The sequence below is a fragment of the Suricata suricatta genome, chromosome 1 (assembly GCF_006229205.1).
Source record: "Suricata suricatta isolate VVHF042 chromosome 1, meerkat_22Aug2017_6uvM2_HiC, whole genome shotgun sequence".
Taxonomy (NCBI): Eukaryota; Metazoa; Chordata; class Mammalia; order Carnivora; family Herpestidae; genus Suricata; species Suricata suricatta.
In genome coordinates this window covers 40,405-62,060 of record NC_043700.1, presented here as the reverse complement: position 1 = coordinate 62,060, position 21,656 = coordinate 40,405, and the positions used below count along the sequence as shown (strand labels likewise).

At 54.9% G+C, this 21,656-nt stretch overlaps 1 protein-coding gene across 5 annotated transcripts in view; it reads left to right on the top strand.

The window, feature by feature from the left end:
- The window catches only part of CLN8 (CLN8 transmembrane ER and ERGIC protein), a 24,570-nt gene extending 5,455 nt beyond the window's left edge, over window positions 1–19,115 (top strand). For 2 of the 5 annotated variants that reach the window (XM_029933305.1, XM_029933295.1), the window contains exons 2-3: window positions 7,628–8,298; window positions 17,246–19,115. In XM_029933305.1, coding sequence (XP_029789165.1) covers window positions 7,756–8,298; window positions 17,246–17,554 — 852 coding nt within the window. In that variant the 5' untranslated portion in view covers window positions 7,628–7,755 and the 3' untranslated portion in view covers window positions 17,555–19,115. Of the gene's footprint in view, window positions 1–72; window positions 160–4,395; window positions 4,565–6,301; window positions 6,342–7,627; window positions 8,299–17,245 lie in introns of those variants that run through there. The other 3 variants (XM_029933315.1, XM_029933310.1, XM_029933299.1) reach the window with 3 other exon arrangements.
- Window positions 19,116–21,656: the final 2,541 nt, after the last annotated feature.

The window sequence follows — 21,656 nt, the reverse complement described above, 5'->3', positions numbered from 1 at the left end:
CTTGCGCTCCCACGCGGCGCGGCCGCCAGGGAGGTGCCGGCTGGGACCGGGGGCCGGGATGCGCCGCGCAGGGCTCTGGTCCACCCGCTTACAGGTGCGCCCTGTGCAGGTCAACCCTGTGCCTGTGTAAGGGAGGCCTTGCGGGGGAGGCCTGTGCAGGTGAGCCGTGTGCGGGCGCGCCCTGTGCGGGCCAGGCCAGTGCATGTGTAAGGGAGTCCTGTGCTGGTCCGCCCTGTGCAGGTGAGCCCTGTGCAGGTGAGCCGTGTGCAGGCCAGCCCTGTGCCTGTGTAAGGAAGTCCTGTCCGGGTGAGCCGTGTGCGTGTGCGCCCTGTGCATGTCAGCCCTGTGCCTGTGTACGCGAGCCCTGTGCGGGTCAGCCCAGTGCATGTGTAAGGGAGTCCTGTGCGGGTGAGCTCTGTGCAGGTGAGCCCTGTGCAGGTGAGCTGTGTGCGGGTGCTCCCAGTGCGGGTGAGCCCTGTGCCGGTGAGCCCTGTGCAGGTCAGCCCTGTGCCTGTGTAAAGGAGCCCTGTGCTGGTCCGCCCTGTGCGGGTCAGCCCCGTGCCTGTGTAAGGGAGTCCTGTGCGGGTGAGCCGTGTGCGGGTGCGCCCTGTGCATGTCAGCCCTGTGCGTGTGAAGGGAGCCCTGTGCGGGTACGCCCTGTGAGGATGAGCCCTGTGTACTCGAGCCCTGTGCCGGTGCGCCGCGGAGCCCGGGAAGGAGCGGGGGCGGCGGTGACCCTTCCTCAGGCAGCTCCCAGGCCCTGCTTGCTAAGCCTGTGGTAGGTGTCTGGGTGGCCTGGGCCTCAGCGCACCCTTGCCGAGTGGTCTCCAACCCTGGGAGACTTACTTTGCAGGTAGGTTTGTGGACTGGGAAGGAGCAGGCGTGAAGCAGCATGTGTACCTGAGCCTTTTTTATGGGAAAAATAAGAGCTTCTACTGAGTGAAATAATGGAACTGAAACCGGTCACGCTGCCTGGAGCTGGCTGGGAGGACCACGCACTTGGGCAGATTTTCCAAAGTTGTTCTGTCCTTGAGTCTGAATTTCTTCTGATTTTGGAAGACATGTTTTTACACAGGGCCAAACCATGCTTCTCAGAACGATAGCCTCAGAATTCTCCCGCAGACAGGGGACCCGTGTCATGTTACTTTGATCTCCTTGACCATGGACCCGGCAGGGTGAGCTTGATGTAAGGGAGAGAGGCAGGCGTGTGGGTGAGGTAAGGCAGTGGTGCATGTCCAGGCACACTGAAATCACAAGCCTGCATTATCTCTTCCTGGGGCGAAACGGGAGCATAGCCCCTTATCAGTGTCATGGTTTAACTTCGACTGAAATGGCCATTCCCCAGGAAACGGTGACAGTTATCTCTCCCCAGTCAAGCGCTCCTCACGGGGTTTGTTAAGCAATAATCCAGCGTGATGTAGGAAGTATGCACCCTTTCTTTGTCTTTTTTTTTTTAATATTTTTAAACGTTTACTCATTTTTGAGAGACAGAGCCAGAGGGGGTGGGGCAGAGAGAGAGGGAGACATAGAATCTGAAGCAGGCACTAGGCTCTGAGCTGTCAGCACAGAGCCTGATGTGGGGCTTGAACCCACAAACATGAGATCATGACCTGAGCCGAAGTCGGACGCTTAACCAACTGAGCCACCCAGGCGCCCCTCTTCGTCTTTTTGATTTCCTTTCCAAGTTTTGGATCAATGATCTGAGCCAAATACAAAAGTCCTAGTGTGTCCAGCCATTTTGTACCTGGTGAACACTTTGGTGGGCGTCAGATGGAGCTCTCAGGGTCCCGGGGGCCACGGAGTCCCACCCCTGGAGACATGGCTGCCAGGTCATTCTGTGGCCCTTAAACTAACACTCATTCAATTTTTTAAAATGGCTGGTCCAGAGCAATGCATCCGCTGACAACAGTAATCCTTAGAAAGATGAGGATTGTAGATAGATTTTCCCTAAAGAAAACGAAGGTCTGCAAAGAGCTGGGCAGGGGGGCTCCGGGCCCCTGCAGGAACCAGCGCCTCCACCTGCAACAGCTCCCCAACCACCTGGGCTTGGACACCTTCCAATGGACACAAAGCCTGAGTGTGAGTCAATGTATGGTCCCCGAGAGACAGGGTGCCCGGTGAGGCCAGGCCAGCACCCGCTGCTCAGAAGTGTGGGCACCTCAGCTGGGCGGGAGCAGAGGGAACACGTGTGCTCGGGTTCTGAGCAAGCATCGGAATGAGGAGTGGGTTTAGGAGTGAAGGGGAGACTGAGTTCTTTGTTTCCTCGGGACCTGTCTCAGCTTGAGCTCTCCTGTTCCATTTCAGAGTCTGACCCTAACTTGTCTGCAGCTTTTCTTTGTTTTTTTACACACATGATATTGCCCTCAGAAAGCTCTAGAAGGCTCCTCAGGGTTTTCCATGGCATAGTTTAAAATAATTTTTAAGTTTGTTTCTTTGGAGAGAGAAAGAGCGAGTAGAGGAGGGGCAAAGATAGAGAATCCCCAGCAGGCTCTGCGCTGTCAGAATAGAGCCCAGCACGGGGCTCCATCCCACGAACCTTGAGATCATGACCTGAACTGAAATCAAGAGTCCAACACTTAGCCTCCTGAGCCCCAAACGCCCCTGCATGGTGTCCTTTAAAGGACAGTGGTTTTCCTTGGATTTCTGAGCCCTTGGAGCCAGTTCCCTGTCACCCATGTGAAGAGCTGGGCCGCCCCTGGCCCGCCTCACCTGGCCTCCTCACTGAGTCCTGTTCCTCCCGCCCTTGCCTCTCGTCTCACTGTTAGGCACTCAAGCATGTGGTTCCGAAACATGTAGACCCAGTAATGGGCCTGTGTTCTAGCATCTTCCCAAGGACTGTGAGTTTGGGGAGCAGATCCCTGTCTTGTAACCTCTGCTTTTCCATTCCCTTTACCCAGGATGGTACACGTCTTGACCCTGGAGGCACTCCAAGGCCGCCCCCTCTCAGACCCTCGGGGCTCCCTTGTCCCTGTGCTGCTTGGTGGGGGCAGGGATGGCAGGGAGGGGCAGTAGGAAGAAGGGACTCACAGTGGCCTGCTCCCAGGGTTTCTTTCCAGCAGGACAGTGAGATTTTCTTTAATTGTCTGTGGCTCACGTTTAAACCGGCTGCCGCTCACAGGAAGATGCTGGTGCTGCCTTAGAGTCCTGCTAACGTGGTTTGGAGGCGGAGGAGACAAGACCACTCCGCCTTGGATTCCTAGGTTTTTACAGCAGTTCAGCGGCTCTGCACCTGCCTCAGGGCCCCAGCTGCTTAGCAAATGCCGGAGTGAGCGTGGCCGCCCCTTGGGGGCAGGAAAGGCAGACTTGCAGGTGGGCCTGGTCACGGGCATACTCCACACATGGGGAGGGGTTGCTGACCACGAAGGCTTGGAGGTACCGGCATGTGCACTGGGGCCAGAGCTCTGCCGGCTGCCTCACCAGGTGCCAGTGCGGGCTGAGTCCGTGGCCGGGCCCGGCTCTCGTGCCTAGTGGAGCATGCTGGCATGTGACAGGTACCTCGTGTACCTTACTCTCCTGCATTCATTTTCAGAGTCAGAAATTGGGGCTCCTCTGGGCCAAATAGTGGAGCCAAGGTCAGAAACCCCCACTCTTATTCCTTCGGCCGCAGTACCTGGGAGTCCCTCAATGCTGAGCCAACCCTCCCTGAGGAGCACCTGTCCTGGCTCCCCATTGGGGTGAGCCTGAGTCTCAGGCAGGGAGCTCCCCTTATTTCAAGCAAAGGAGACACAGGTCAGGAGCCTTGGTGAGAGCAGAGTAACACCGTTGTGGCAAAATGGGAACTGTAACTTGGACCTCATGACCGACTTGAGGAAAGTACAAGAAGCTTTTGGAGGAGCGCACAGCTCAGCTGTGTGGACGATTTTGTGCAGGGTCACCCCTGTGACTGCTACTGTCGAGTGCTTGCTGGTGCAGCTTCCTTCTACCCAGCCCTGCAGTCTCTGCCGGAAGTGGCCCTGCTCCCGTCCACCCCTGTGGGGTGACAAGGTGACTTGCTGCAGAACCAGATTGTTCTTGTGCTTTTATGAGGTAGGTGTGGACCCCAGAGGACACAGAGCTGAGGCCCAGGAAAACCAAGGTTGTGATACTCGTGGGTCCTGGAGACGGAAGGCAGGCCACCCTGCCCTGTGCTGGGCCACATGGGAAGTTCAGGTCAGAGGCAGGGGAAGGTCAGGCTGCAGCCTTTGTTGGGGTTTCCACGGGAACGTTAGGACTGGCTGGTTTGAACAGTTTGGTGGCCTTCGGCATGGCACCCTGGGTCCTGTGATGGTCAAGACAGAGGCATATTGCCTCGAGGTGCAGGGGCGGGTAGAGGGGCGGGGTGCAGTGGTATTGGCTCCTGAGTCCAGGGCCTGGGTGGGGAGGGAGGCTCTTAGGTTAGTTCCCTGCCCTCTCTCTGTCACAGTGGGCTGGCCTGGGAGGGGCAGTGTTTTCCCCACCCCCCAGGAAGGGTTTTAAGGTGTCAGAGTATACAGGGGATAAACGTGACACAGACCTGTTCATGGATGCCCGAAGCCAAGCACCTTTGCCAACCTCTCTCTATTAAGCCGGATCTGTGTGCACACAGGTATGTGTGTCTGGGGAGGCGTGAAGAACAGGAACAGGGACCACGTCCGTGAGGCAGCCAGAGCAGGCCCTCGGCGCCCTCCGTGTCTGACATGGAGCCCTCTTGGGCACGAAGGCGACGGGCAGCCTCAGAAGTCCTGGTGGGGAGTGTGCGTATGTGGGTGCTTTTGTCTTCCCCCCGAATCGATTCATACCCACAAGGAGCCAGCCTGCTGCAGAGCCTGGTTCGCTGAGAACTAGGAACACAGATGCTTCTGTGAGCTTTGCCTTTTATGACAGGACCGTTACCAACTCCGAGAGTTCAGTAGTTAGAAAGGGAGCCGTTGTGGGGTGGGTTAAATGAGCTAGTACTTTCTGCGTCCCGACAGTGGTCACGGTGACAGTTGGGGCAGAATAGCTGTTTTGCCTCTTTTCACTGAAGAGTCCCAGATGGACAGCTGGTTTGATGCCTGCAGCTCTGGGTTCGAGGATCGCAGTTCAGCTAGTCATGCTGACCTCCCCAGGGACAGCCAGCTGGAAGTGTCGTGGGTGCTGTTCTGTCCTGCCAGTCGCCTCCCAGCCCTCTGCCCCGAGGCAGTCCCAGCTGGTGAGCCCCCTGCAGAGCTGGGGGATGTGGAAGGTGGGGGCAGGAGGGGCCCCAGGGACTCAGGTGCCTCTGCTGGCACCTGATCCCGGGTTCCCCCTGCATACTGGGGTCCTGCCTGCGAGGTGACGTAGAGCGCCTCCGAACTCCCTTCCTCCTGTTCTGAGGACCTGAGAATCCATGCCACATGGGGGGGGGGGGCTCCCATCCAGTCTGCATCACGCAGAGGGAGGGGGGGGTCTCCCGTCCAGTCCAGACCACATGGAGGGAGGTGGGAGGTGGGGGGGGGTCCTGTCCATGCTACGTGGAGGGGGGCAGCTCCTGTCCAGTCCGCGCCACACGGAGGGAGGAGGGGGAGCTCCTGTCCAGTCCATACCATGTGGAGGAAGCGGGGGCGGGGGGGTCTCCCTTTGAGTTCTTTGCAGTTTCACAAAGAACATGTCCAAACATTTGTAAACTCGACTGCTGGAGCACATATTCCACAAGTGTGTCCAATCGTGTCCCCTGTGCAGGGCGCTGTGTTAGGCAGCGGGGACAGTGAAGGGCTGGAGGACCCGGCCCCGCCCGCAGAGAGTCTCTGGAGGGTAGCGCTCCAGGGCAGAGTGAGTTTCTAGACGCAGCAGAGGAGAAGCCGGGCTGTGGGAGGCATCTGTCCGAGGGGCTCCTGGGGTAACAGCGTTCATGCAAGATCCGAGAGATAAGGGGCTGACAGGCAGGCCCGGGTGGGGGCAGCGCTCTCAGAGGACCCAGCGCCAGCAGGAGCCCACGGGTGAGGGACACGTGTCTTCAGACAGCTGCCCATGCAGGGGGACTGTTGGCAGAGCCGCCACCAGACCCCGTCCCAAGAACTCGGGGCTTGGACTATGCAGGGGTGCGTGTGGAGGGCAGGAACACGGACTCTCTTGCCTTCCCCTGATGGCCACTACACTCTGTCATGCCAACTAGTATAAAATGCACGACAGCCACCTTCAGATGTGGAGACAGAAAGTCCTTGGCTGTATTGGAAATCAGACCTGAAGTTCGTCTTAATGTGGTCTCCAAATTCTACCGAACTAAGGTCAGCAACGGGAAGTGGGTTGGTTGTGAAAAGAAGAAATATATTTTTTTAAGTTTCTGGGCAGTGAAGGAATGAACTTCTGTTTTTCGTTGTTACAGAGAAAAATTGTTGGTTCTCTCAGTTGCACTTACTGAGGAGGTGAGTCTGATGTTTTCTCCGCTTGGAGGCAGCCACTGGCACAGGAGGAAAGGGTTTGGAACAAGGGCGGTGATAAACGATGCCCACGGCCCTCGGGTTAAGCGCTTAGTTTATGATCTTACAGATTTAGTGCAGGGGTGTTTTTCATGGTTGGTGGTGGAATTCTCACCTTGCATCTGGGAGCAGAGAAAATGGCCAGGACGATGTAGGGAGGGAGGCGGGTTCCCTCCGGCAGGGACTGGCATAGCCCGTCGGGGGGCTGCCTGGGTGCGGGGTCCGCGGGAGGGCCGCCCCTGTGCTGCTTCTAATGGGAGAGCACGGGCAGGCCTCACACCGTAGGCAACGTGACAGCCTGGATGCAGGGACTTCGGTTTTCCTCCGGTTTGTGGGTCCCTGATGGTGACAGGTGACGGGAATCCTCATGCGGAGTCCTGTGAACACCTGCTGTGTGCCAGACATGGCCACAGCCCGTCTACACGGCCGCCCCTGCCTCTGGTGCTCCTGGCAGTGATTTCTGCTGCGGAAAGCCGAGGCAGGCAGTGTGAAGCCCGAACGCGGCACGGTGGGGGCATGTACTGTGCACAGTACCAAGCACCGTGCAGAGTACCATGTGCAGCCTGTAGGGGGCAGGGCAGGGCCCTCTCCGAGGCGCCAGAAGCTTTCACAAATCGTATCCTGGTGTGGTGACCTAAGCGCCTTGCCCTGTGGAGTGAGAGTGCATGAGTGTGACCCAGGCTCACCGGGGCGTCCCCGCGGCAAAGCCCCCGACGGTGTGTGCCATCAGCCCTGTCCCCGCAGCCATCCCAGCCGCACCTCGAAGCTCCTGTGCCCTCTCCTTCCCCCTCCTCCGGTGCTGCCGGTGGTGGCTCCGTGCTGTGTGTGCACGTGTGTCTGTAAATAGGCGAGTACAGAAGAGTTGTAAAACTCCCTGTCCCCGCTCCGTGCGCGTCGTGCAGGAGCAGAGATGTGGGGGGGTTCCCTCCAGTCCATGCCACATGGGGGGGGCTCCCGTCCAGTCCAGACCACATGGAGGGAGGTGGGAGGTGGGGGGGTCCTGTCCTTGCCACGTGGAGGGGGGTAGCTCCTGTCCAGTCCATGCCACACGGAGGAGGAGGGGGGCTCCTGTCCAGTCCACACCATGTGGAGGAAGGGGGGGCTCTCTTTGAGTCTGCGCCACGCAGAGGGAGGCAGGAAGGGGGAGGTTCCCGTCCAGTCCATGCCGCATGGAGGGAGGTGGGGACAGTTCCCATTCAGTCCACGCCATGTGAGCCTGTGTTCTTCTTCAGGTCAGAGATGAATACATGACGAGTCCAGACGCACCTGCCCAGACTGTGCCTTGTGGGACAAGACGTGGCGTGGGCCCCCGAGCCCTGCGTTAGCCCTGGGACGCCTTTAATATTACACAGTCAGGACAATGACTCATGTGAGCGATGGCGGGACCTCAGGGAGCATTTTTGACCTGGACTACACGTCCTGGAAGGTTCGCTCGACGCTGGTGGTCGCCGGCTTCGTCTTCTACGTGGGTGTCTTCGCCGTCTGCCACCAGCTGTCCTCGTCCCTGAACGCCACCTACCGCTCTCTGGTGGCCAGAGAGAAGGTCTTCTGGAACCTGGCGGCCACCCGCGCTGTCTTCGGCGTTCAGAGCACAGCCGCGGGCCTGTGGGCCTTGCTGGTGGACCCCGTGCTGCAGGCTGACAAGGTGTGCGGCCAGCAGAACTGGTGCTGGTTTCACGTGGCCACGGCAACAGGATTCTTTCTCTTTGAAAATGTAGCAGTTCACGTGTCCAACGTGCTTTTCCGGACATTTGACGTGTTTCTGGTCGTGCACCACCTCTTTGCTTTTCTGGGCTTCCTCGGCTCCGTGGTCAACCTCAGGGCGGGCCACTACCTGGCTATGATCACGCTGCTCCTGGAGATGAGCACTCCCTTCACCTGCGTCTCCTGGATGCTCCTGAAGGTGAGTGTTTACAGCGGGTGCTGGGGCTCACCCGCCGTCTCGGCCCTCGGCAGCACGGCCTGGGGGCCTGAGCAGAGCCCCGTGCCTATGTTGCATCTGTGCAAAGGCTTCTCTGCACACCACACTCCGTGGTCACCACCAGACCAGGTCGTGGCATGCACAATCAGGAACGACACTCGTTTTGTTGAATTCCGTGTTACTCGTTTCTACAATGTTTATTTATTTTGAGATAGAGAGCAAGCAGAAGAGGGTCAGAGAATGGGATGAGGGGAGAGAGACAGAGAGAGAGGGAGAGAGAGGGAGAGAGAGAGAATTCCAAGCAGGCTCCATGCTGTCATCACAGAGCCCAACCAACTATGAGATCATATCCTGAGCAGAAATCAAGAGTCAGATGCCTAACCAACTGACCTACTCACAAGTCCCTCCATGTTACTAATTGTGTTTATTTTAATTTTTTAAATATCCATTTACTTTTGAGAGAGAGAACACAAGTGGGGGAGGAACAGAGAGAGAGGGAAACACAGAATCTGAGGCAGGCTTCAGGCTCTGAGCTGTCCACTGAGAGCCTGACGTGAGGCTTGAACTCATGAACCGTGAGATCATAACATGAGCTTAAGTCAGATGCTTAACCGACTGAGCCACCCAGGTGCCCCTCCTAATTTTAAACAAATCTTTTAAGCTTCTGCCCCATAACAAAACGAAACTTTGTGGATCTGAGTTGATAATACTTTGTAAGCCCCAGAAAACATGATGGGTTTTTCCTTCAAATGCTTAAAGTGAAGGAAGTTGTTTTAAAATGCTATTTTAAATAAGATCTGGAAGTACGTGTATGAACGCACTCATCTTTTTGAAAGTTTTAGGTCATCTTACATTAACACTTGAGGTCTACCCTCTTGACCATTGTTTAGGTAACAGGCATTATTTGAGAACTCTCGAGCTTGTCCCCATTGCTTGGCTGAGACTTTCCACCGGTGATAAGTAACCCTGGCTGCCCTCCTCCAGCCCTGGCGCCCAGCACTCCACACCCATCTGGGATTTTGACTCGTATCCCTGGAACCGTGCAGTGTTTGTCCTTCTGTGACTGGCTCGCTGCCCTGAGCCTCATGTCCGCAAGGTTTGTCCACGTTGCACACTGAAGAATCTCCTTTCCTCAGGCTGAACAGTTTTCCATTCTGTGTGCACACCATGCTTTGCGTGTCCGTGCACCTGCTGCGGGCGCTGAGCTTGTCTGCATGTCTTAGCCACTGTGAGGAACAGGGAAGGGGCTAACAGCCCTTTGAGACCCTGATGTCAGTTATTTTGGAAAAGTACTCAGAAGTGGGGTTCCTAGATCAGACAGTAGTTCGGTTTTAGAAAATAAAACTTCTGAACTGTTTTCCGCAGCGGCTGCCCCATTTTCCCTCTCCCCACATGGTGAGCCTCCCCGTGTCTCTGCACCCTCGCCAACACTATTCTTTCGTGTTCTCGATGACTCGTGTGAGGTGGCATCTCCGTGTGATTCGGGTTTGCATCTCCCCGATGACAAGTGATGAGCATCTTTTTGTACAGCTGTTGGCTTCTCTGGAAAACTGTTCAAGTCCTTAGGCCGTTTTTTGAATCTGATTTTCCTGTTTTTTGGGGTTTTTTTTGTTTTTAAATCATCAACTTGTAGTTCTTTATGTATGTTGGAGACTAATCTGTTTTCAGTTTTGTGGTTCGCGAATATTTTCTCCCACTTTGTCGGTTGTACCTTCACCCCGTTGACCATTCCCTTTGCTGTGAGACAGGACATTAGTTTTGTGCAGACCCGATTGTTTACTTGTATTTCTGTTTCCTGTGCTCTTGGTGTATGCCCATGGAATCATTGCCAAGGCCAATGTAGTTAAGCTTTTTCCCCATGTTTTCTTCCAGGAGTCTGAGTTTTGGGTCTTGTATTTAAGATGAGTCCATTCTGACTTCACTTTTGTGTCTGGCGTGGGAACATGGCCGTGTTTCGCTCCTTTGTGCGTGGCTGTCTGGCCTCCCCAGCAGCCCCTGTCGAAGGCACTGCCCTCACCCCATTGTGGGAGGTGGACCGAGCATGTGGCTGGGCTCTCTCTGGGCTCCGCGTTGGGTCCCAGTGGTTGCGTGTCAGTGCCGCCCAGCTGTGATCAGCTTTGTGATAGAGTTTCAAGTTAGGGAGTGTGACACCTTCATCTCTGCTCTTCTTTCTCAAGAGTGCCAGGACTCTTGGTGGTCTTTTGTGGTTTCCTATGGATTTTACAATTGTTCTCTTTCTGTAAAAAGCATCATTGCGATTTTGATAGGAATGGAGTTAAATCTGTCGATCACTTTGGTGAACTTTCTAGTGAAGTTTTTTGTTCTTCACTGTGTTGTCTGGTACTTTTTTTTTTTTTAACATGTTTCTGTCTTTGTGGGAATTCTCGCTTTGGTCCTGCGTTGTTCTTGTGACTTGAGTGAGCATGTTCACGACAGTTGTGTGTAATCCTCTGTCCATAAATCCTTCAACCCCACCTCATGAGGGTGTGTTTTTGGAAGATCACCTCGTTCCTCGGTTCGGAGCACCTGACCTGGTCTTGCTTCCGGGGTCCATTGCTGCCTGTGCAATAGAGCAGGTGGGCACCTCTCCAGGTCTGCACACCCTCCTCACATAAGAGATGGCCCCTCTGCTCAGCCCAGCCACAGGCTCTGGGGTCTCTGGCAGCTCGTCCTGCCCCCAGACAGAGCAGGTCACTGCGGGATCTACTGGCCAAACCACCGCCACTGCTCCCCACACTCTGCCAGATGGTCAGAACTCCAGGGCTGGCAAGACCCAGGCCAGTCCTCCGGGAGCCCCTCCGAACGATTGGGGCGCCGGATGGTGCATCAGCTCCTTCCTCTTCTGGGGTCTCTTCCTGATGGTGTGTGCAAGAGTGTGTCCTGAGTGTCCGTCGGCCACTGCGAGTGTGGGTGCTCCTGCCCACGGCAGCCTCTCTGCCTGTGTCCGATTTCTCACGGGGTACTGTGTGCATGAACAGTTGCCGGATCAGTGTCTGTGGGGAGGATGGGTCCAAGCTTCCCACCCACCATCTTGCTGGTGGCCGGCACACATGGTGGTGGTTTTCTTGGGTCTTTGTCTCTGAATCAGGTTGTTGAGGACCCGACATTGTTATTTATATATTTGTTCCCTTTTTGTTTTTAAAAGTCTGTTTTTAAAAGAAGTGTGTCTCCTATATACAGTCTCAGTTCTTATTCTGATATCAAGATGTTCAGGTCAAACTCTTAGAATATATTTTCAGCAGAGATTTTGGCCGTCTCTTATGATGTGTTGTTCACGGGTTGGTTTACGTGAACTTGAAATACAGCTTTTTGTTTCATAATTGTCGACTGCAGTTAGCACACGTGGGTCGTGTCCCCGAGCACTCCTGCGGCAGTGTCGCAGCTTTGGGAGAAAATGGAGAAATGGGAAACACCACACTGCCGTCAGGGTCCACGGGGATCAGTGGTGTACGCACGCTGGGAGTGAATTTGCAGAGGTGTGCACACGTCCGCAGGGATCAACGGTGTACGCACACCGGGAGTGAATTCACAGAGGTGTGCACACGTCTGCGGGGATCGACGGTGTACGCACACCAGGAGTGAATTCACAGAGGTGTGCACACGTCCGCAGGGATCAATGGTGTACACACACCAGGAGTGAATTCACAGAGGTGTGCACACTCCGTAGGGATTGACGGTGTACGCACGCTGGGGGTGAATTCACAGAGGTGTGCACACGTCCGCGGGGATTGATGGTATAGGCACACCAGGAGTGAATTCGCAGAGGTGTGCACACGTCCACAGGGATGGACGGTGTCAGCACACCAGGAGTGAATTCGCAGAGGTGTGCACACGTCGCAGGGATCAATGGTGTACACACACCAGGAGTGAATTCACAGAGGTGTGCACACATCCGCAGGGATCAATGGTGTACACACACCGGGAGTGAATTCACAGAGGTGTGCACACATCCGCGGGGATCGACGGTGTATGCACACCAGGAGTGAATTCACAGAGGTGTGCGCACGTCCACGGGGATCAACGGTGTACACACACCAGGAGTGAATTCACAGAGGTGTGCACACCGTAGGGATTGACGGTGTACGCACGCTGGGGGTGAATTCACAGAGGTGTGCACACGTCTGCGGGGATTGATGGTGTAGGCACACCAGGAGTGAATTCACAGAGGTGTGCACACGTCCACAGGGATGGACGGTGTCAGCACACCAGGAGTGAATTCGCAGAGGTGTGCACACGTCCGCAGGGATCAATGGTGTACACACACCAGGAGTGAATTCACAGAGGTGTGCACACATCCGCGGGGATCGATGGTATAGGCACACCAGGAGTGAATTCACAGAGGTGTGCACACGTCCACAGGGATCAACGGTGTACGCACGCCGGGGGTGAATTCGCAGAGGTGTGCAGACTGTTCATACATAGCCGGCCCTGTGCCACAGGAGGGTGTGTAGGTAGGGGGCAGGTGCTGTGGAGAGCAGCGGGGGCCGGGCTGAGGTGCACCAGGGCAGATGGTGCGGGTGCTGCAGCTGGACAGATGCTCCTGGATGAGGGGCTTGTGGGTGCGTGAGGTCCTCAGGCAGGAGTGATCTGGGGGAAGGCTGGAAACCTTTAATGGAGCAAAGGGGCCCTTCCGCTCAGCCGAGCTCTGAACAGTCATTGAAGCCGCCGGTCTGGGTGTGGGTCATTTTAGGGAAGATGCTGTGGCTTGGGACGCACCTGCATCCTGTGCACCAGCCTGTACCAGTCACGCCACGTGGCTTTCCGGTGCTGCCCTTTGGGTTTTCTCCCCACGGAGAGGGGCCTCCTGAGGATATAGAGCAGGGCAGACACTTCCCTTGCTCTCTGGCCGTGAGCACGGCGTTGTCGTGGGTGGGAGTGGTTGGAGGGTGTGTGGGTCAGGCGGGCTGTGGCCCAGTGGTCCTGACCTCCCTGTCCATCTAACATCTGCAAACACCAGGCTTCACCGTCGACGTGGCTGTGGCAGGGAGGGACATCCCTGAAGGGACAGCAGAGGAGTCACACAGTCTGTGTGCTGGGACCCTGCGCCCCATGGTAGCTGGCGCCACAACCCGCAAGACACACGAGCTTGGGCTGTGATTCACACTTTTTGAGAACATAGATTATTAGGTGTCTTGAGTTTCTATCATATTTTTGTAGAAAGCTCCTAAACAGAAAAAATGAAAATCTCTCCTGTCTCCAGTGCTCAGGAGTGATCAGTGTTGAACGCCCTGCAGGTGTCTTTCCAGACGTGTCTGTGCCCCCTGGAGCCCGGCCGCCAGCAAGGGTCTAGGCCTCTCCCTCCTTACGTGTGTGGGGGGACCCGGCCTCGGTGTTCAGCATCCCCGGGAAGCAGGGGACTCCGGGCAGGCACGGGAGAGAGGCTGGCCTGGGATGTTTTCTGCTGTCGGTGCAGTTTGCCGGGCGCCGTGCCTGCAGAACGGAAAGAGGGATGTTCGTGTGGTCACTGTTAACACCACTCAGTCTGCAGAGCCAGCACACCCCACCGACAGGCTGTGTGCTGAGCTCAGGGAGCTTAGGTCAGAAATTCGAGCTTTTTCATTTCTTAGAGTTCACACATAAGTACATGCTACCTAGCATATCGAAGCCTGTGTAAGCTTTTAATAAAGCTGCCAAAGTCACGGAGAGTTGGGCATCTGGATTCAAGAGTCTGCCCAACCATCAAGGTCTGATTTGATGACACACGAAAGAGTGTAAATCAGGACCGAAAACATCCCTGTCACTAAGACAGGTCTTTACCTCAAAAACAGCGTCTTGTTCTTAGCGTGTCCTCCTCAGCTAGGATTCTGAAATGCTGTTTGGATTCACACAGGACTCGCACACTCAATGATAAAATTCATCCGGAAGACACTGGTCCATGCCGAGAAGTAGGTGAGGTAAAAACCGTCCCTTGTCATGTGCGTGTCCTGTGTGGTGCCCGCTTCCTGGACCCGGGGCTGCATAAAGCCATCTCTGTGTGTTGTCACAGAGCTCACTCCCGTGCCTGGCTTTTCTCTGAGCACTGTCACCTCATGACATGGAGGAATGCCAAAGAACACTCAATTCCCTAGCTTTTAGCTGGACAAATGTAACATAATTACTATAGAGGAAGAGTTCATATTTGTGATACGGATATTTGTAATTTAGGAAGACCACTTTTAGCAGTGACAGAAATAATGGAAAAGAGCCCTTTGTTTTGTGGACTTTGGAGGGAGCGGCAAGATGAGGTGGAGTCTGTGCTGCCCAGCGAGTAGGAGAGGTGACAGGGAGGTGACTTGAGGTTGCCCGGGCACTTGGTGCTCTGTAGTTTGTACACAGAGAGGCTCCATCTTTTACTGGACAAATCGGATGCTGAAAATGTGGAAGATGGGGAGGAATGTGGACGATGGACTGAGTTCTGGAGGTGGGGTCCGTGAGGGCAGATCCAGGCTTGTTCCCTGGGGAGGGAGAGTGCAGCCAAGTGCAGGGGAACTGGCACACGGGGGCAGAGCGGCACAGGAGTCCCAGCGACACTGGGTCCCCGAAACACACGTGTGCGTCTGGGCCCAGCCGTGCTGCGGTGTGTGCCTGAGGGAGGGCACATGAACAGCGCCTGTGCCAAAGCCGACTATCGTCCATGCCAGCACTGGACCTGGTGACTGGGCCGCTTGGCAGCAGCCCCGCTGTTTCTCATCGAGACTAGGGCATGCCGGGGAGCCAGGGCCCCGGGTTCCTGCCGACGGAGGGCTGACTGTGGTCCTGGCTTCTCCTCCAGACAGCCAGGAGCCCCTGAGATCTGCAGCCTCACCCTCTGATTTTACAGAGAAGTTAGCGGGCACATTCATCTTATCCTCCTGTCACTCGGCCGTCAGACCAATGACAGCGAACCTTATGGTCACTGCTCCTCCCCTGCCTGCGTCTCAGGCCCCTGATGCCACACTTTTGGATCTGTGCCTCCTTGGCCCTCATGCCTGTGTGTTTATCCTGCTCCAGCAGAGCAGGTCCACGGGAAGCACGTGGCTATGATCCACTTCGAGGGGCACCAGACACGGGCTTGTAGTTTATTTCCCCAGGGTCGGGGCAGACTGAGTGCTTGGTGAGTTTACGAAGAGCTGCCCACGAGGTCTGAAGGTGGCGTGTGCTGCTTGAGCGGGGCAACTTCCATCCCTGGGGGCTGCAGTGGGGACGCTGTCCATGGGGGCCAAGGCACCTGCTTCAGGAACCCCACACCCAGAGAGGGCGAGTCTGTTAGAGCCTCCCCGGGTGCCCTGTCTGTCCCCTTCACTTCTCTCCTCCGCTTCGCATCGGTGCTTTCCTCTAGACTTAGTAAGAGCTCATTAATAGGGCTGGAGTGTTCAACATCTAAACTCTGCTGGAATAAATAGAATGTTCCTCAGGGTGCTATCCGCACCTAAAGTAAGTCTCAGCAGGACTAGAAAACATGCATGGGTGTGTCCAGTCTAAAAGTAGGTGGCCATTCAGATTTGTTGTGAAGTTATTTTTGGGCTAAGCTCCCAGCGTTTCAGACAGCAAGTAAGTTCCTTGTTTTTCTCAGTAAATTTTTTCTAAGCCATCAACTCATGGATTCTCCTTTTCCTTTGTCTGAGCCATGAGGACACTTTTATGACATCAGTTAGGATTCCTTTCCCATGTTTTAAAAACAGACTCTTATATCTTTGGTTAGGTTTATTCCTAGGTAGTTTATGATTTTTCGTGTAATTGTGAATGAGATCCATTTCATGATTTCTCTTTCTGTTGCTTCATTTTTGGTTTATAAGAATGTAGCAGATTTCTGCACATTGATTCTGTACCCTGCGACCTTACTGAATTCATTGATCAGTTCTAGAAGGCTTCTGGTGGCTTCTATCGGGTTTTCCATGTAGAGTATCTTGTCATCTCGCGAAAAGTGAAAGTTTGACTTCTTCTTTGCCGATTCTGATGCCTTGTATTTCCTTTTGTTGTCTGATTGCTGATGCTAGGACTCCCAGCACTATGTTAAACAACAGTGGTGAGAGTGGACACCCCTGTCGTGTCCCTGATCTCAAGGGGAAAGCTCTCAGTTTTTCCCCATTGAGGATGATATTAGCTGTGGGCTTTTCATAAATTGCTTTTATGATGTTTAAGTTAGTTCCTTCTATTCCGACTTCCTCAAGGGTTTTTATTAAGAAAGGGTGCTGTATTTTGTATCACAAAAATAAATAAATAAATAAAAATAAAAACAGACTCATCCTTGGAAATCAGTTTGCTGTGTCCTCTTCAGGGTTTGGCAGATGTGGCTCAAGCAACCCCCGTGCCTTTTCCTGAGGTCACTTCTGCTGCCTGCTCTCAGGGCCTCAGCCTCGAACTGCTGAATTTCCTTGTGCAGAAGCAAGACACTGTCCCCACCTGGGAGGGCTGCCTGGGGCCCAGGGCTCCTGAGGGACATTGTGTAACTCGGGTTCAACAGGAATGAGGCGGAGAGGCTGGTGTGTGCCAGGTCTGAGTGGTGCTGGGATGTGGGGGTGCAGGATGTCCTGTGTCACCTGCTTGGTGCTCACCATTCTGGCGCCAGAGTGGCCTGGGTCTGGCCAGGTCCTGCCTTCGTGTCCAGGATCTGATGGACCATCTTTAAGTTCTCTGTACAGGTTTGGCTACAACTCTTGGAAACTAGTTTTAGTGTAAAATTGGAGTAAGTTTAAGGAAAGTCAATTTCTGTCTGCGTCCATGGGCTCCTGGGGTAAAAGTGTCCAAGATCAGACCAGGAGGTAAGTGTGTGTCATCCTTAGCATCCCTGTCCTCAGAGAGCCTTCTCCCAGGGCCTGTTGACGTCCAGTGCGCAGTTAAAGGGGAGACCAAAGTGAGACCGGAAACAAGACTGGACTTGGCTCCTGGGGGCGGGAGTCCGGAGAGGGAGGGCTGGGGGCGGTGGGATGTTGGGGCATACGCACTGACGCCCCTGTGCTCTGTCCCGCAGGCCGGCTGGTCCGACTCCCTGTTCTGGAGGCTCAACCAGTGGCTGATGATCCACATGTTCCACTGCCGCATGGTGCTCACCTACCACATGTGGTGGGTGTGCTTCTGGCACTGGGACGGGCTGCTCCGTACCCTGTACCTGCCGCACCTGGCACTCTTCCTCGTGGGGCTGGGCCTGCTCACGCTCGTCATCAACCCCTACTGGACCCACAAGAAGACGCAGCAGCTCCTGACCCCAGTGGACTGGAACTTCGCCCAGCCAGAGGCCTTGGGGGCCAACGGCCCAGTGCCACCGAAGAAGGGACAGTAGCGGCCCAGGGCCCTGGGCAGGGCAGTAGTGGCCCAGGGCTTGGGGCCCTGTGACTGCTGTCCCCGTCCGTGAGGTCCTCAGGCTGCCTCACGCCCCATGCACGGCACTCTTCCCGAGTGTGGCTGCCGTGCTGGTGACTGGGACTGTGCTGACTTCTGAGTGGCCACAGAACATGTGCAATGCCTAGGTGTGCCTCTGCGGGCACGTTTGTGCCACGGTGACTTTGTGGCCTGCCGTGGTTTACTCCTGTGCGCCTAACCATGTGCGGCCCTGTTGACCATCAGGGAGGGTGGCAGTGGTGGTGGCCGGGCCACCTGTCCAGGAGGTGGGGGCTCTTCTGGTGTAGGGCGAGACTTGGCATCTGCACTGCCCCCCACCCTCACCCCCCGGTGCTGTGGACGTCAGCATCCAGTCTCTCCTGTCACGTGGTCAGTTTGTGTGTCCTGTCCAGTGGTGGTGACCTTCTTAACTGCAAGGCATTGTCCTCAGACAGAAGGTGTCCTGTTTGGGCTCTTGTTAGAATCTCCTTGAATGAAGAGGCCGGCCTGGCCGCAGCAGCGCCATCTGGTGGCAAAGCCGCAGACAGACCTCGTGCCCGGGTGACACTCTGCCCCAGGAACTGAGCCGGCGGCCTTGTGGTCTCGTGCTTGAGTAGAGGCTGTGGGGTCTTGCAGTCAGGGGGTTGCCAGTAAAACCAGAAGTGTGTATTCACGCTCTCTTGCTCACTTGGCAAAATAAGGTACATGTTTGGTAATCAGATCTGTCTGCCTTTTAGAGCCGTGCAAATGGACCGAGTTGCCAGTGGGCTTCCCAACCAGACCCTCGATCTCTGCTGGTGTTTGTGGGGTTCCAGGGCTGGGCAGTGGCTGCTCTGCCCCACAAGCTGGGCAGGGGGAAGGAGGGAGGTGAGGGCAGGCACCTTGCCTCCACCCGCCTGGCCCTTGGGGAGGCACACACCAGCACTGTGCGGGGAGGTCCCAGTCCCCCACCCACTGCCCCCCCGCAGCTCCCCAGCGCTCGCTTAGGACAGTGGAGACCTGTGTCCGCAGAGAAATGGCCTCTCTCATGGATGTGAGGGTCACCCCCGGCCCCGACTTCCTTCAGTCCGGGAGAACAGCAGGTCTCGTATAACAGCAGAGTGCTCAAAGGGGGTCATTCCAGCTCGTTCGAGGATTCAGGGGCCCACCCTACTGTGGGCAGCGGGGGACACACACACAGACACTCGATTCGGCCTGGAGTGTGCAATAACATTAGGTTTATTGTTTTCTTTGAAACCTCTTGACGTCTTTGTAAAACACATGTGTGCGTTGGTCATGGAAACGTCCGACTCGAGTTCGAGTGTTGTGGCGCTCAGGGTGCGTGTTGTCCTTACTGCTGCTTTGTGCTTAGGTCAAGACCCGTGATGCCCGTTTATCTCCTTGTAAGGAGTGAGTGACGGCTCAAAGGCACCCAGCAAACCGCGTCCCTGTGAAGACGACTAACTCGCGACCTTGTGGAGCAGACGCGGGTGTCTTCCGACGCACAGAGGTTTAATAAAGTAACTTATGTTTACGGACCCAAAGGGCTGCCCATTCTTGTCTCTCAGTACTGCTCACGTCGGTGTGAGTCGTTCTTACCTTGGAGAATCACTGACGGTCCACCTCTGTTGATGGTTCATGCAGTTAGAGGGAAATGTTTAGCCTTATTTTCCTGTGGCCCACCCTAGGGTTTGACCTCCCGGGGCTCCCCCTACACATGTGCCTTGACATTGATGCACGTGTGCCTGGAGAGGGGAGTGCGAGACCACGTGACTGGCCCCACGTGATCCGCGCTCCCTCTGACCGGGACTTCCCGTGAGCAGCACCAGGCAGACTTGTTTGCATAGAAGAGGCTTTTTCCTGTTGATCCAGGACCTGCGCACCTTTACTGCCCAGGGCTTGTCGGGCCCTTCCAGGTTGTACGGTGCTTTCCGGGCTCCGCACCAGACCCATCCTCACCAGCCGGGGGCGTGGCTGAAGGCCTGTGCAGCGGGACGTGCAGAGTGAGGTGCCCCTTGTGACCTGGTACCATCTGCAGGGATGGCAGCAGGCGCTGAACTGGGGGAGTGCATGTAGCAGCCAGAGATTCTGGAATCTTGGGGCGCCTGGGGGGCTCGGTCGATTGAGTGTCTGACTTCGGTTTGTGAGTTCAAGCCCCGCATCCGACTCTCTGCTGTCAGCTCAGAGCCTGCTTTAGATCCTCTCTCCTCTTCTCTCTGTGCCCCTCCCCTCACTTCCCCTCTCTCACTGTCTCTCAACATTAAGAAAAGATTCTTGGAAAATAATAAAAAACATTAAAAAGGGAAAAGAAATTCTAGAATTGTGACATTAGAGCACTTCAAGCTGAGGTTAAAGAGCCGAATTCATGTTTTCATTAGTAGTTAAAATTTTCTCACATAGTGTTAGGTTTTCCAACACTGTGAAAGCATTTTGACTAACTTTACAGAGGGAGTTGCAAAAGTGAGTCTGTATCAATCTGGCCTAATATTTATTTGAAGTTTACTTCTTTTATATTACGCTATTGCTTTTTGTACCTAAGTGACTCTAGATGAAGCAGTATTTAAAAAAAAATTAATAGACTCGTTAGGGGAAGTTTTATGTTTACAGAAAAATTGAGCAGGAAGTGCAGAGTTCCCATACCCTCCCTAAGCCTCCTCCAGTTCCCCAATTGTTAACATCTTGCATTAGTGTTAAATTTATTAAAATGGAGGAGCCAACGGCGATACATTATTATTAACTGAAGTGCGTAGTTGATTAGGATTCACTCTGTGTGCGTTCTGTGCGCTTGGACAGATGTACAAAGACACATCCGTATGATCGTGCTCCCATCTGCATCAAACTGTGCACAGAACAGTTTCCATTCTCCTCGGTCGCCCTGAGTGTCCATCTTCCTGCCCAGTCCTGCCCTCGAGGAGCTCCTGTCGAGTCGCCCAAGTCAGGCACAATCTTGGGGGTCCCTGGAGCAGCAAGGCAGCAGGACACTCGACACAGAGCCAGAGGAGATGTCACAGGGGCTTGGCCTTTCCCCTTGGGGCTAATTCTACCTATTCACTGGGGCCCAAGTGGGAGGAGGGAGGAAGTAAGAGAGTAGACATTATTCTGCACGCCAAGAAAGGTGCCAGGTGCCTGCAGCATGTTTATTGCCAGTGGCGCAGATCTGAACCTGTCTTGGGCGGGGAGGCAGGGGAGCTTCCTTGGAGAGGGACTGGGGTGCAGGCTGCTGTTGGGTCTCTGTCCTTCTCACAACCCCAGTGACTGGATCCCTAGAAGGCTGGACTATACTGAATGATCCACATCCAAGTTAGGTAGGTACAAGGGAAAACAAATTTAAAGATCACACGTTAGTCTTTTCAAGCACTTTCTCACACATTTTCCTTTTTTTAAAAATTTTTTATTTTTTAATGCTTTTTATTTTTGAGAGACAGAGAGAGACAGTGCGATCAGGGGAGGATCAGAGAGAGAAGGAGACACAGAATCTGAAGCAGGCTCCAGGCTCTGAGCTAGCAGTCAGTACAGAGCCTGACATGGGGCTCAAACCCACGAACTGTGAGATCATGACCTGAGCCGAAGCTGGACACTTAACCAACTGAGCCACCCAGGCACCCCATCTCACATGTTTTCTTAGTTGAGCCTTGTAACAATTGGGCAACACAGGAGGCAGTGAGATGGCCACACAAATGAGGACACAGGCCACAGAAGTCAAGGACTCACACAGAGCTGTTCCCCAACACCTTTCCACAGGTGCCCACTGCACTGTGGCCTGCAAAGGATCCATCCCAGTGTGCAGTCTGGGTCTCTGACCCGGCCCGCAGGTCCGTCAATGCAGGTCCTGAGGGAGGGAGTGAGAATTGGGGGGCAGGAGGCACAGAGAATGGAGGCAAGACAAAGTTTCTGATCAAGCCTCAGTTTATTGAAAAAAAACATTCATCTTATAAAGAGCAGAAAGCACAGGTCAGTTGCTAAGAAACAGGGTCACGTGAAGGGGCTAGGGTAAAGAAAAAAAAAAACAAAAGCCGCAGTTTTAGCACAGTGTCTGAGGAGCTGATAAGAAAGTCCAGCCAAGCTGTCTCCAGCCTTGAGCTGGG